The 14,253-nt window shown below is 44.8% G+C and overlaps 1 protein-coding gene across 11 annotated transcripts in view; it reads left to right on the top strand.

Annotated features, from left to right (window-relative positions):
* Positions 1 to 14,253, top strand: part of mapk10 (mitogen-activated protein kinase 10) — a 106,906-nt gene that overhangs the window by 64,272 nt on the left and 28,381 nt on the right. For 7 of the 11 annotated variants that reach the window (XM_029692402.1, XM_029692401.1, XM_029692409.1 and 4 more), the window contains exons 8-10: positions 622 to 660; positions 2,572 to 2,643; positions 11,073 to 11,255. In XM_029692402.1, the coding sequence (XP_029548262.1) occupies positions 622 to 660; positions 2,572 to 2,643; positions 11,073 to 11,255 (294 nt within the window). The remainder of the gene's footprint in view (positions 1 to 621; positions 661 to 2,571; positions 2,644 to 11,072; positions 11,256 to 14,253) is intronic. The other 4 variants (XM_029692404.1, XM_029692407.1, XM_029692406.1 and 1 more) reach the window with 2 other exon arrangements.

Below are 14,253 nucleotides of genomic sequence, written 5' to 3'. Positions count from 1 at the left end.
CTCTGTTAGGTACTGGGCTGTTCTCCTCTGTTAGGTACTGGGCTGTTCTCCTCTGTTAGGTACTGGGCTGTTCTCCTCTGTTAGGTACTGGGCTGTTCTCTGTTAGGTACTGGGCTGTTCTCCTCTGTTAGGTACTGGGCTGTTCTCCTCTGTTAGGTACTGACCTGTTCTCCTCTGTTAGGTACTGGGCTGTTCTCCTCTGTTAGGTACTGGGCTGTTCTCCTCTGTTAGGTACTGACCTGTTCTCCTCTGTTAGGTACTGGGCTGTTGTAGGTCTAGTGACTCTAACTAACTTGGCTGACTTCATAATAACTCAAATTTTTCCATAATTGTATTATTAATTCACCATCTAATATATGAATTAACCTCTCTGAAAAGTTCTGTGTGTAATATTAACAAATTGCTTAATGTACGTTTCTTACCCAGAAAGAAATTATCCATCTTGTATTCACCCTCTTTATTCTGGTACCTCTTTGGCAGAATGACACATTCCTCACTCAGAATATTTATGCTTTTCTTAATTGATATATTTCTGTTGGCGAGTGTGTCTGCCTGGTGCGTGTTGTATACACTGTGGGAATCCAGAATATATTCTAAAGCCATTGTGGTCATTATTTTTAGGTAGTCAATGCCAATCAAAATGCCAGCAGAGTGAAATCTGTAAGTTGCTTTTACAGTGGATTTTACCAAGCTAGAACATATGAAATGTTTCATTCCAAAATGATTTATATTCAATTTCAGAAATGTTGGTAAATTAGCTTTTATTGTTTAAAGAACTTATGAAAGAGATTGCTGTGTGTTTTTCACTACCTAATCATGACATGGGGTTGTTCAATGACAGATAAGTATTTGTTTGTTGTCTGTCACTTTAATTTCAGAGATGCAAATAATCATGTTTTGTTTCGAAACTCTACAGTATATCCGCCTCACTCTCAGATAAATAAATAGTACTGCTAAGTTTTACACAGTCAAATGTGACAAAAAAACTACATTTTTAATAAAGAACTGTAGAAAATGATGCATTTGTGACATCAATATAAAAAAACAATAATTAAAATGAACCAGTACGATTTGCCATTTTAGTCATTTTGCAGATGCTTTTATCCAGAGCGACGTACAGTTAGTCCGTTCATCTTAATATCACTAGGTGAGACCACCATGTATCACAGTCACAGGATAGACACATGGGGAAATAGAGCCTGATAGAAGAGCCTTGTGACTTCCTGCTATTCAACATGGGAGATTGGGACACATAGAGCCTTTGAGAAGAGCCCTGTGACTTCCTGCTATTCAACATGGGAGATTGGGACACATAGAGCCTGTGAGAAGAGCCCTGTGGCTTCAGGCTATTCAACATGGGAGATTGGGACACATAGAGCCTTTGAGAAGAGCCCTGTGGCTTCCTGCTATTCAACATGGGAGATTGGGACACATAGAACCTGATAGAAGAGCCCTGTGACTTCCTGCTATTCAACATGGGAGATTGGGACACATGGGGATCCATTGGCCAAGCAGGGTACACGTAGATATGTGTGTAGAAAACATTTCATCACAGTTAAGACATTTAACATGTTTAGTACAGTCTGTTTATAACTCCACTCACTACTTGTAGCTGTATAGTCCGTTTCTTTGTGTTGTTGGTCCTGGCTAGCTTAATGTTCTGGTTGGTAGCTAGCTAGCACTCACTCACTCACATGGAGCAAAATCTTGACCTTTGTCAAACACAATTTTCTTGTTGTCTGCCTGTTTTAGTCAATTACAAAACTACAATAAATAAAAGTACAACATGTCTCTAAAGATTCATTTTCAACATTGCCTGCTCCCTAGCGTTCTCACTACTTAGAAACACTTAATTGTAGGGCTTACCTCATGCCCCTTTTCATAACCGTTGACCGTTACAAAGATCAAGTTTTTGCTGTGAGCCAATGGGGTAACCACAGGTTGTTTTTCCCCACAGGCGGGCAGGTCCTCGACGTTCTAATACCGACTGGGACTATGCGAACATTCCATTCCAGCTAAACAATGGAAATAATAGCACTTCGCAAACAAAACCCATTTTAACACATATCTATAATCTATTAATTAAAAAATCTGAGAAAAGTAATATTTTACACACACATGAATCTAACCATAAGCATTAATTTCTGATGAAGAAAATAAACACAAATGTGAAAAATGGGTGGATATAGCATTTTGGAACGAAACTCTTCATATGCACTAGAGAGTGGCTTTACCGTGCTTTAGAAAAGCCCTGTTAGAACACGCATGTGGCATGTTGTATGTCTGGGCGCAGTGTGTGGTTGATGGAGTTAGTATCACCGGAGGTTGGTGGCACCTTAATTGGGGAGGACTGACTTGTGGTAATGGCTGGAGCGGGATCAGTGGAATGGTATCAAATACATCAAACACATGGTTTCCATGGTTTCCATGGTTTCCAGGTGTCTGATGCCATTCCATTTGCTCCGTTCCAGCCATTATTATGAGCCATCCTCCCCTCAGCAGCCTCCACTGGTTTGTATGTCATGTGTCATACATGCTGAGTGACTGGTATGGGACTGTGTCTGGCTGCAGTGGACATGTGGTCTGTGGGCTGCATCTTTGGAGAGGTGATCAGAGGAACAGTGCTGTTCCCAGGCACCGACCGTATCCTTGCCTCACTTCTGGAACATTCATCAACACTATACTGCACACTGCTAGAAGAAATGGCGCTGTGAATAACCAAATAGGGTTCAATGGCTAGCGGCATACAGTATGTGCCCTATAATAGCCTCCTTTTTACTAATTGTGTCCACATCTTGATTGTGCCCACATTTGTAGACGGGTGTAGATGATCACAAGACACATTGGGATCTGATTGTGATCAGATCTTCCTGACCGTAGTCAGGCACATTGGGATCTGATTGTGATCAGATCTGATTGTGATCAGATCTTCCTGACCGTAGTCAGGCACATTGGGATCTGATTGTGATCAGATCTTCCTGACCGTAGTCAGACACATTGGGATCTGATTGTGATCAGATCTTCCTGACCATAGTCAGGCACATTGGGATCTGATTGTGATCAGATCTTCCTGACCGTAGTCAGGCACATTGGGATCTGATTGTGATCAGATCTTCCTGACCGTAGTCAGACACATTGGGATCTGATTGTGATCAGATCTTCCTGACCACCTCTGGTGTTAGTCAGACACGCATTACGTCTGGATTTCTCACAGGTGTAGACGGATCTGGACAGTAAAAGCATATAAATCATCATTATTCTGCCTTTTAAAATCATTGACAGCTGGCGCCATTGACTTTTGACATCAATATGTGTTTTAAAAGAAATCAATAATATTTTAGAAGAATATCTCTGAAATAATTTGCATACAGGGAGGGACAGGGACATTTGGTCACAATGCAGACACAGGAAGGATAAGAAAAACATTTTAATACCACGTGTAGACATATATCTGAAAGTCTGTGCACAATCAGAATGTGGTTCAGATCAGGACCAAGGATGCATGTTAGCGCCAGGTATAAACGGCGCTAATGATACAACAAGCTCCATAGATCTGTTGCTAGCGCACCACAGCTAACTAGCTAGCGATTTCACACCTACCTCGTTCTGGCTTTGTTCCGGTCTTTACAGGCTACAACATACAGTATCAAGGCTGTCATTGAGACGAGCAGTTTGAACACCATAATAAAAGCGGAACATTTTGAAAATAGCGTAAATTCAAGATCAGGGGTATACTGATAATATTTAAGGGGGATTGTCAGTATAAAAAAGTAAATGCTTTCTTTTAAAACACAAGTTAAGATATGCAGCTATATGGAAAGATTTTAGAATACATTTCAGCAAATTGTTTTAATCAAATTAGACAAGCTAAACATCCGTGTAGAATAACTTTAGGGAATGAATGAAAAGGTCCCCAAGCTTCTCATCTCACAGTATGGTGTAGATGTGATTCCTAAAGTGTGATGTAGACAAAGAGGAAATTAAGCCAGCGTTCCAGCAGGATGAGCTCATGTGTTTCTGGATGTCCTGGCTGGCTGACAGGCATCCTCTACCCCCTCTGAGAACGTTGGGAGATGGAGAGAACAAAGACTCAGCCATCTCTGCCATCACCCCCCCCCCCCCCCCCCCCCTCCTCAGCTTGGCCACCTCCTATTCCCCTACATACAAATACACACACACACACACACACACACACACACACACACACACACACACACACACACACACACACACACACACACACACACACCATCCTTACCCCTCTGTTCCTATCCTAAAATAGTGCTCATCATTCAAATCAACTTTCAAGTTTATTTGCCATTTGAAATAAATTAAATGGAAATCTTACTCAACAGAGCGCTCATAATAATAAAATAAAACAGCAATAATAACACAAAATCACACCAACCAACCCCTTCTTCTGCCTTCATATTGATAAAGCATATTTTATACAATCCAGAGAGAACTTTGGGATGTTCCAATCCTGCTATCTGCTGGTTTTAAAACCCACTTTAAGGGCACATGTACGTGCATCTTATCTTAACCCAGGACTGGGGAACAGTTTATTAAATGATAGGAAGCCAAGGAGAAAAGCATTGACTCGGTTCTATACCACTGTGTCTGTGTCCCAAATGGCATCTTACTGTATTCCCTATAGTGTACTAGTTTTGACCAGGGCCCAAAGTGGGAAGTAGTGCACTATGTAGGGAAAAGGGTGCCGTTTGGAATGCAAACTGGAATACACACTGCTTCACTGAGAGATTAAGGGCTCGATTCAATCTGTTTCGCTGAAGTTCAGCATTACAGCGTAATTGAAATTCAAAGGCAATCTTCCCACGTTAGCGGAGACTACATTCACAATAAACGCTGCATACGTTGGCTAAGTTACCTTTACATTTATATCAAATCAAATCATATCAAATGTATTTGTCACATACACATGGTTAGCAGGTGTTAATGCGAGTGTAGTGAAATGCTTGTGCTTCTAGTTCCGACCATGCAGTAATATCTAACAAGTAATCTACCAATTCCACAACAACTACCTTGTACACACAAGTGGAAAGGAATGAATACGAATATGTACGTAAAAATATATAAATGAGTGATGGCTGAACGGCATAGGCAAGATGTGATAGATGGTATGGAGTACAGTATATACATATGAGATGAGTATTGTAGGGTATGAAAACATATAAAGTGGCATTGTTTAAAGTGGCTAGTGATACATTACATCAAGATGGCAAGATGCAGTAGATGATATAGCGTACAGTATATACATATGAGATGAGTAATGTAGGGTATGTAAACATTATATAAAGTGGCTAGTGACAAATTGATTACATACATTTTTCCATTATTAAAGTGGCTGGAGTTGAGTGAGTATGTTGGCAGCAGCCACTCAATGTTAGTGGTGGCTGTTTAACAGTCTGATGGCCTTGAGATAGAAGCTGTTTTTCAGTCTCTCGGTCCCAGCTTTGATGCACCTGTACTGACCTCGCCTTCTGGATGATAGCGGGGTGAACAGGCAGTGGCTCGAGTGGTTGTTGTCCTTGATGATATTTATGGCCTTCCTGTGACATCGGGTGGTGTAGGTGTCCTGGAGGGCAGGTAGTTTGCACCCGGTGATGCGTTGTGCAGACCTCACTACCCTCTGGAGAGCCTTCCGGTTATGGGCAGAGCAGTTGCCATACCAGGCAGTGATACAGCCCGACAGGATGCTCTCGATTGTGCATCTGTAAAAGTTTGTGAATGTTTTTGGTGACAAGCTGAATTTCTTCAGCTTTCTGAGGTTGAAGAGGCGCTGCTGCGCCTTCTTCACCACGCTGTCTGTGTGGGTGGACCATTTTAGTTTGTCCGTGATGTGAACGCCAAGGAACTTAAAACTCTCCACTACTGTCCCGTCGATGTGGATAGGGGGGTGCTCCCTCTGCTGTTTCCTGAAGTCCACGATCATCTCCTTTCTTTTGTTGACATTGATTGTGAGGTTATTTTCCTGACACCACACTCCGAGGGCCCTCACCTCCTCCCTGTAGGCCGTCTCGTCGTTGTTGGTAATCAAGCCTACCACTGTAGTGTCGTCTGCAAACTTGATGATTGAGTTGGAGGCGTGCATGGCCACGCAGTCGTGGGTGAACAGGGAGTACAGGAGAGGGCTGAGAACGCACCCTTGTGGGGGCACAGTGTTGAGGATCAGCGGGGTGGAGATGTTGTTACCTAACCTCACCACCTAGGGGCGGCCCGTCAGGAAGTCCAGGACCCAGTTGCACAGGGCGGGGTCAAGACCCAGGCTCTCAAGCTTAATGACGAGTTTGGAGGGTATTATGGTGTTAAATGCTGAGCTGTAGTCGATGAACAGCATTCTTACATAGGTATTCCTCTTGTCCAGATGGGTTAGGGCAGTGTGCAGTGTGATGGCGATTGCGTCGTCTGTGGACCTATTGGGGCGGTAAGCAAATTGGAGTGGGTTGAGGGTGACAGGTAGGGTGGAGGTGATATGGTCCTTGACTAGTTTCTCAAAGCACTTCATGATGACAGAAGTGAGTGCTACAGGGCGGTAGTCATTTATCTCAGTTACCTTATCTTTCTTGGGAACAGGAACAATGGTGGCCCTCTTGAAGCATGTGGGGACAGCAGACTGGGATAAGGATTGATTGAATATGTCTGTAAACACACCAGCCAGCTGGTCTGCGCATGCTCTGAGGATGCGGCCGGGGATGCCGTCTGGGCCTGCAGCCTTGCGAGGGTTAACACGTTTAAATGTTTTACTCACGTTGGCTGCAGTGAAGGAGAGTCCGCAGGTTTTGGTAGCGGGCCGTGTCAGTGGCACTGTATTGTCCTCAAAGCGAGCAAAAGAGTCGTTTAGTCTGTCTGGGAGCAAGACATCGTGATCCGCGACGGGGCTGGTTTTTCTTTTGTGGTCCGTGATTGACTGTAGACCCTGCCACATACCTCTCGTGTTTGAGCCGTTGAATTGCGACTCTACTTTGTCTCTATACTGACGCTTAGCTTGTTTGATTGCCTTGCGGAGGGAATAGCTACACTGTTTGTATTTGGTCATGTTTCCGGTCACCTTGTCCTGATTAAAAGCAGTGGTTCGCTCGTTCAGTTTTGCGCGAATGCTGCCATCAATCCACGGTTTCTGGTTGGGGAATGTTTTAATCGACGCTGTGGGTACAACATCACCGATGAACTTGTTAATAAACTCGCACACCGAATCGGCGTATTCGTCAATGTTGTTGTTCGCCGCAATGCGAAACATATCCCAGTCCACGTGATCGAAGCAATCTTGAAGCGTAGAATCCGATTGGTCGGACCAGCGTTGAACAGACCTGAGCGCGGGTGATTCCTGTTTTAGTCTCTGTCTATAGGCTGGGAGCAACAAAATGGAGTCGTGGTCAGCTTTTCCGAAAGGAGGGCGGGGGAGGGCCTTATATGCGTCACGGAAGTTAGAATAACAGTGGTCTAGGGTTTTGCCCGCCCTGGTAGCACAACCGATATGCTGATAGAATTTGGGGAGCCTTGTTTTCAGATTAGCCTTGTTAAAATCCCCGGCTACAATAAATGCAGCCTCGGGATATGTGGTTTCCAGTTTACATAGAGTCAAATGAAGTTTGTTCAGGGCTGTCGATGTGTCTGCTTGGGGAGGAATATACACGACTGTGATTATGATCGAAGAGAATTCTCTTGGTAGATAATGCGGTCGGCATTTGATTGTGAGGAATTCTAAGTCAGGTGAACCAAAGGACTTGAGTTCCTGTATATTGTTATGATCACACCACGTCTCGTTAATCATACCAGAGAGATGCTTGTTTCTGTCGGCGCGATGCGTGAAGAAACCAGGTGGCTGTACCGACTCAGATAGCGTGTCTCAAGTGAGCCATGTTTCCGTGAAACAAAGAACGTTACAGTCTCGGATGTCTCTCTGGAATGCTACCATTGCTCGGATTTCGTCTACCTTGTTGTCAAGAGACTGGACATTGGCGAGTAGTATGCTCGGGAGCGGTGTGCGATGTGCCCGTCTACGGAGCCTGACCAGAAGACCGCTCCGTCTGCCCCTTCTACGGTGCCGTTGTTTTGGGTCACCGGCTGGAATCCGATCCATTGTCCTGGGTGGTGGTTCCAAACAGAGGATCCGCTTCGGGAAAGTCGTATTCCTGGTTGTAATGTTGGTGAGTTGACGTTGTTCTTATATCCAATAGTTCCTCCCGACTGTATGTAGTAAAACCTAAGATTTCCTGGGGTAACAATGTAAGAAATAACACATAAAAAAACAAAATACTGCATAGTTTCCTAGGAACGCGAAGCAAGGCGGCCATCTCTGTCGGCGCCGGAAGTTTACACTCAATTTGTAACGCTTCAGTCAAACAGCTTGAATAGAACCCTAGGTAGCTCTTTAATTAAGGATATGGGATAATGGGGAGTGCTGATGCAATAATAACAAAAGCTTTAGTATTAATAGAGTCTTTCTTATAGCAGATTAAAGGAGTGGAATTACCATTGTAGATGAGGGGAGGAATGAACTCCTCACCCCGGCCCAGATCACTCTGACCAATAGAACACTCAGACAGGACTCTCTATGCATCGTGCTGACACATGCATGTCTTGGGTCAGTATAGAAGAGGTACTGTAGTACTAGTTTTAATAATCCACAAAATGCCAGAAAATATCTATTTTATTACCCTTTTATTTGTTTATTTGTCAGGCACAACAAGTATTGCTGCAGATTTAGCTACAGTACTTGACTCCATTCCATCGGTAGTCCCTAGTACAGTGTTTCCCAAACCAGGTCCCGGGGACCCCAGGGGGGGCACGTTATGGGTTTTTGCTCTAGCACTACACAGCTGATTCAAATAATCAAAGCTTGATGATGAGTTGATCATTTGAATCAGCTGTGTAGTCTTATAGTAAAAAAACGAAATATTCACCCCTTGGGGTCCTCAGGACTGAGTTTGGAAAATGCTGTCCTAGTACCAAATTAACACTGTTCTGTGTTAATCCATAGATAGGTGTACAAGGCCTTGTTTGTTGGTGAACCCACTTACCGTCCATACGGGCCACTGACTGTACAATATCGTACAATGGTGATCTGTTTGGACTGTCAGACTAGGAAGAGATCTGTTTGTTTACAGTGATTGAGTTGATTAAATGGTCAATCTGCAATTCAAACAATAACAAAGCAGCCACCACGGCACTGTTATGGTAAACAGCTGAGGAATGGGGCTGGAGAAATGTAACCAGCCTCAGATTCATAGACAGAGCTATGGATGCACGACTGACAATCCATGATATCAACATGATAGCTTGAACCATGTTTTGAGGCTACAGTATACAGTGTTTGATTACAAACGAAGGACTAAAACAAGCTTCTATTCTGGGTTCTGATGGGGTCAGACAGTTGGACTGAGCTCATGGGGCATTTATAAGTTTATATTCTTCAGGAATTAATGGGTATATATCATTAAAAGTCCAAAAATATATGTAGTAATCGCAGATTCACCCTTTAAATATGGAAAAAGACAACTTTATTTTGTTTGAGAAATGGCAGATTATACAGTAGTTGTCTGTTACTGTTTGCTCATGTCCTTAGGTCTGCTTAGGAGAGTGATATGTCCCAATGTGGCCTTAACACATCTGCTTGCAGGCCTACTGTAGTCCTACGCATACATGATGATGCTGCATCTTAATGTCTTAGACATACAGTACAGTGGTCCCTTTAGTGTTCTGTTCGTTGTTACCATCTTTATCACTTTGGGTTTGTGATAAAGCATTTTATTAATGCATACTGTATTATTATCAGTAGTAGTAGTAGTAGCAGCAGTAGTAGTAGTAGTAGCAGCAGCAGTAGGATAAGTAGTAGAGGCAGTAGTAGTAGCAGTAGTAGTAGGAGTGGTAGGAGTAGTAATAGTAGCAGCAGCAGCAGCAGTCGTAGTGGTAGTAGTAGTAGTTGTAGCAGTAGCAGTAGCATCAGTAGTAGTAGGAGTAGTAGTAGCAGTAGTAGTAGGAGTAGCAGTAGTAGTAGTAGCAGGAGTGGTAGGAGTAGCAGTAGTAGTAGGAGTGGTAGGAGTAGTAATAGTAGCAGCAGCAGCAGCAGTCGTAGTGGTAGTAGTAGTAGTTGTAGCAGTAGCAGTAGCATCAGTAGTAGTAGGAGTAGTAGTAGCAGTAGTAGTAGGAGTAGCAGTAGTAGTAGTAGCAGTAGTAGTAGGAGTAGCAGTAGTAGTAGTAGCAGTAGTAGTAGTAGTAGCAGTAGCATCAGTAGTAGTAGTTGTAGCAGTAGCAGTAGCATCAGTAGTAGTAGGAGTAGTAGTAGCAGTAGTAGTAGTAGCAGTAGCATCAGTAGTAGTAGGAGTAGTAGTAGCAGTAGTAGTAGTAGTAGCAGTAGTAGTAGTAGCAGTAGTAGTAGTAGTAGCAGTAGCATCAGTAGTAGTAGTTGTAGCAGTAGCAGTAGCATCAGTAGTAGTAGGAGTAGTAGTAGCAGTAGCAGTAGTAGTAGCAGTAGCAGTAGCAGTAGTAGTAGTAGTGGTAGTAGTAGTAGTAGCAGTAGTAGTAGTATCAGTCGTTGTAGGAGCAGTAGAAGTAGAAGTATCAGTAGTAGCAGAAGTAATATAAGTATCAGTAGTATTAGTAGCAGTAGTAGTAGAAGTATCAGTAGTATCAGTAGTAGTAGTAGTAGTAGTAGTAGTAGTAGTAGTAGTAGGAGTATTTTTTTTTTTATTAATTTTTTTATTTTATTTTAACCTTTATTTCACTAGGCAAGTCAGTTAAGAACAAATTCTTATTTACAATGACATCCTACCAGTAGCAGGAGTAGGAGTAATAGTAGTAGCATTAGTAGTAGTAGTAGCATTAGTAGTAGTAGTAGCATTAGTAGTAGTAGTAGCATTAGTAGTAGTAGTAGCATTAGTAGTTGTACATTTACATTTACGTAATTTAGCAGACGCTCTTATGTAGTAGCAGCAGCAGTAGCAGTTGCAGTTTAAAGCCTATGTACAGTGTAACAGTTTGGTGACATAGCCAGGCCATGGTGCTTTGCTGTCCAAGTTTGTTGTGTTTTTTCCTTAACCCCTACCTCTCAGATATTGACCAATGGAATAAGGTGATTGAGCAGCTGGGCACGCCTGCACCAGAGTTTATGAAGAAGCTGCAGCCCACCGTCCGTAACTATGTAGAGAACAGGCCCAAATACGCAGGCCTCACCTTCCCCAAGCTCTTCCCCGACTGCCTCTTCCCCGCAGACTCGGAGCACAACAAACTCAAAGGTGAGTCAATGAAGTGGCGGTTCTATTCTATTCAATTCTATTGTTTTATTCTATTCTGTTCTATTCTGTTCTATTTTGTTCTTTTCAAGAAGGCATTGTGCATCATGTGTGTGGAGACTAGAGATGGTTTGTGTCTGTGAGTGTTGTACAGTGTGTCAATGTGTCTGTGAGTGTTGTACAGTGTGTCAATGTGTCTGTGAGTGTTGTGCACAGAGTCAATGTGTCTGTGAGTGTTGTGCACAGAGTCAATGTGTCTGTGTGTGTTGTACAGTGTGTCAATGTGTCTGTGTGTGTTGTACAGTGTGTCAATGTGTCTGTGTGTGTTGTGCACAGAGTCAATGTGTCTGTGAGGGTTGTACAGTGTGTCAATGTGTCTGTGAGTGTTGTGCACAGAGTCAATGTGTCTGTGTGTGTTGTAGTGTGTCAATGTGTCTGTGTGTGTTGTGCACAGAGTCAATGTGTCTGTGAGTGTTGTACAGTGTGTCAATGTGTCTGTGAGTGTTGTACACAGAGTCAATGTGTCTGTGTGATAAAGGCATATATATTTTATATGATTGTAATCTCATCAAACTGAACTGGCTTTTGGCTGACGAGGGGCAGAATAAGTGAAGTGATATACTGTAGCTGAAAATGACAAGGGTGACAGTCACTCCCTTTAGTGAAATTAATTTAGAGGAAGAGGGTTTAAACCAAGACGTCATCCACTACCTTTCCATCTACATTTCCAGAGAAATCATATTCATCATATCATGGTATTCCCAGGAAGTATTTCTACAGGAGGCTTCTAGAGAAAATAGTTTACAAAATCCCAGGTGGATACCAGGCTATATCTGAAGAAGACAGATTTCCCCTAAATATAATGAATCTGCCTGGTGCAGCTGCTACATCAAAGTCACGCAGTATGTCTGGGAAGGAAATTCACAGGAACTACTCAGGAGCCCTCCTGCTGCCTCCTGTCTCCTGCCTCTTGTCTGCCTCCTCCTGCCTCCTGCCTCCTGCCTCGTGCCTGCCGCCTCCTGCCTGCCTCCTCCTGTCTCCTGCCACCTCCTGTCTCCTGTCTCCTGCCACCTCCTGCCTCCTATCTCCTGCCTCCTGTCTCCTGCTGCCTCTTGCCTGCCTCCTCCTGCCTCCTGTCTCCTGCCTACTGTCTCCTGCCGCCTCATGCCTGCCGCCTCGTGCCTGCCGCCTCGTGCCTGCCGCCTCGTGCCTGCCGCCTCCTGCCTCCTGCCTCCTGTCTCCTGCCTCCTGTCTCCTGCCTCCTGTCTCCTGCCTCCTGCCTGCCGCCTCCTGTCTCCTGCCTGCTGTCTCCTGTCTCCTGCTACCTCCTGCCTGCTGTCTCCTGCCTCCTGCTGCTACCTGTCTCCTGCCTCCTACCTCCTGTCTCCTGCTGGCTCATGTGTCCTGCCTGTTGGCCTCCTGTCTCTTGTCTCCTGTCTCCCGCCTCCTGCGGCCTGCCTGCTACCTCCTGCCTGCTACCTCCTAGCTCCTGCCTGCTGACTGCCTGATCCCTGCAGAAACCAGACTGAAGGAGAGGGGCTGCTAGAGGAATACACCCACTGACTTAGAGCTGTGTTATTAGCGGCTGTGTCAGATATACTAGAGGAATACACCCACTGAGTTAGAGCTGTGTTATAGCGGCTGTGTCAGATATACTAGAGGAATACACCCACTGATTTAGAGCTGTGTTATAGCGGCTGTGTCCGATATACTAGAGGAATACACCCACTGAGTTAGAGCTGTGTTATAGCGGCTGTGTCCGATATACTAGAGGAATACACCCACTGAGTTAGAGCTGTGTTATAGCGGCTGTGTCCGATATACTAGAGGAATACACCCACTGATTTAGAGCTGTGTTATAGCGGCTGTGTCAGATATACTAGAGGAATACACCCACTGAGTTAGAGCTGTGTTATAGCGGCTGTGTCAGATATACTAGAGGAATACACCCACTGATTTAGAGCTGTGTTATAGCGGCTGTGTCAGATATACTAGAGGAATACACCCACTGAGTTAGAGCTGTGTTATAGCGGCTGTGTCAGATATACTAGAGGAATACACCCACTGAGTTAGAGAGGACATAATGGAGTCACAGCCAGAGATGGAAGGTAAGGTGTAGTGTTACAGTGACTGTGTTAGAGAGAAACTGCATTAGAGTGATTCATTACTGAGCCGAGCCAAACCGACCAGAGATGCACTGGGCTAGCCTGGCTATGCATCCACCTTAGTTACTGGAACCATGCTGGAAAGGACAATGTCAAAATAAAATATTTCATCTGGAACAGTATATGCTTGGGGTCGGCATAGTGTGAAAAGTGTACGAGAGCACTGTTTACGTAGCTGTACTCGAGGCTAGGTAGGAGCCTGGGAAATCCTGTTAGGAGTAAAGCTAGTGGAGCCGTGGTTTTTGGTTACACTGCATGCTGAGAGAGCTGTTATGCTAGAGATAAGGAGTGACTCAGAGGAGGGAGCGTCTGAGCCGCCATTTTGGAGATTGCTATGGCTGGCCTATAGCTGCTGGCATGGTGATGCAACACAGTGTGGGGATGGTGAGGAGGGGAGGTACAGCGCAGCTCGTCGTCTGACTGCTGCTAATGGACTATTTACAGTGAGTCAGACTGGCAGGGCCGTAGAAAGGGTGGAGGGAGGGATGGAGAGATGGGGGGAGGGATGAAGAGATGGGGTGAAGATGGAGGGAGGGATGGAAGGATGGATGGTGGGAGGGATGGTGGGAGGGATGGGATGGATGGATGGGCTGTGGGAGGGATGGATGGATGGAGGGAGGGATGGAGGGAGGGAGGGATGGGGGGTTGTGGGAGGGATGGAGGGATGGATGGATGGAGGGGCTGTGGGAGGGATGGTGGGAGGGATGGATGGATGGATGGAGGGAGGGAGGGAGGGAGGGAGGGAGGGAGGGATGGAGGGGCTGTGGGAGGGATGGAGGGGTGGATGGGGGGCTGTGGGAGGGATGGAGGGATGGATGGATGGAAGGATGTGGCAG

The sequence above is a fragment of the Salmo trutta genome, chromosome 15, assembly GCF_901001165.1.
Source record: "Salmo trutta chromosome 15, fSalTru1.1, whole genome shotgun sequence".
NCBI classification, from domain to species: domain Eukaryota; kingdom Metazoa; phylum Chordata; class Actinopteri; order Salmoniformes; family Salmonidae; genus Salmo; species Salmo trutta.
The sequence above is the reverse complement of the archived record's forward strand: the minus strand, read 5'-3'. Positions and strand labels throughout refer to the sequence as shown.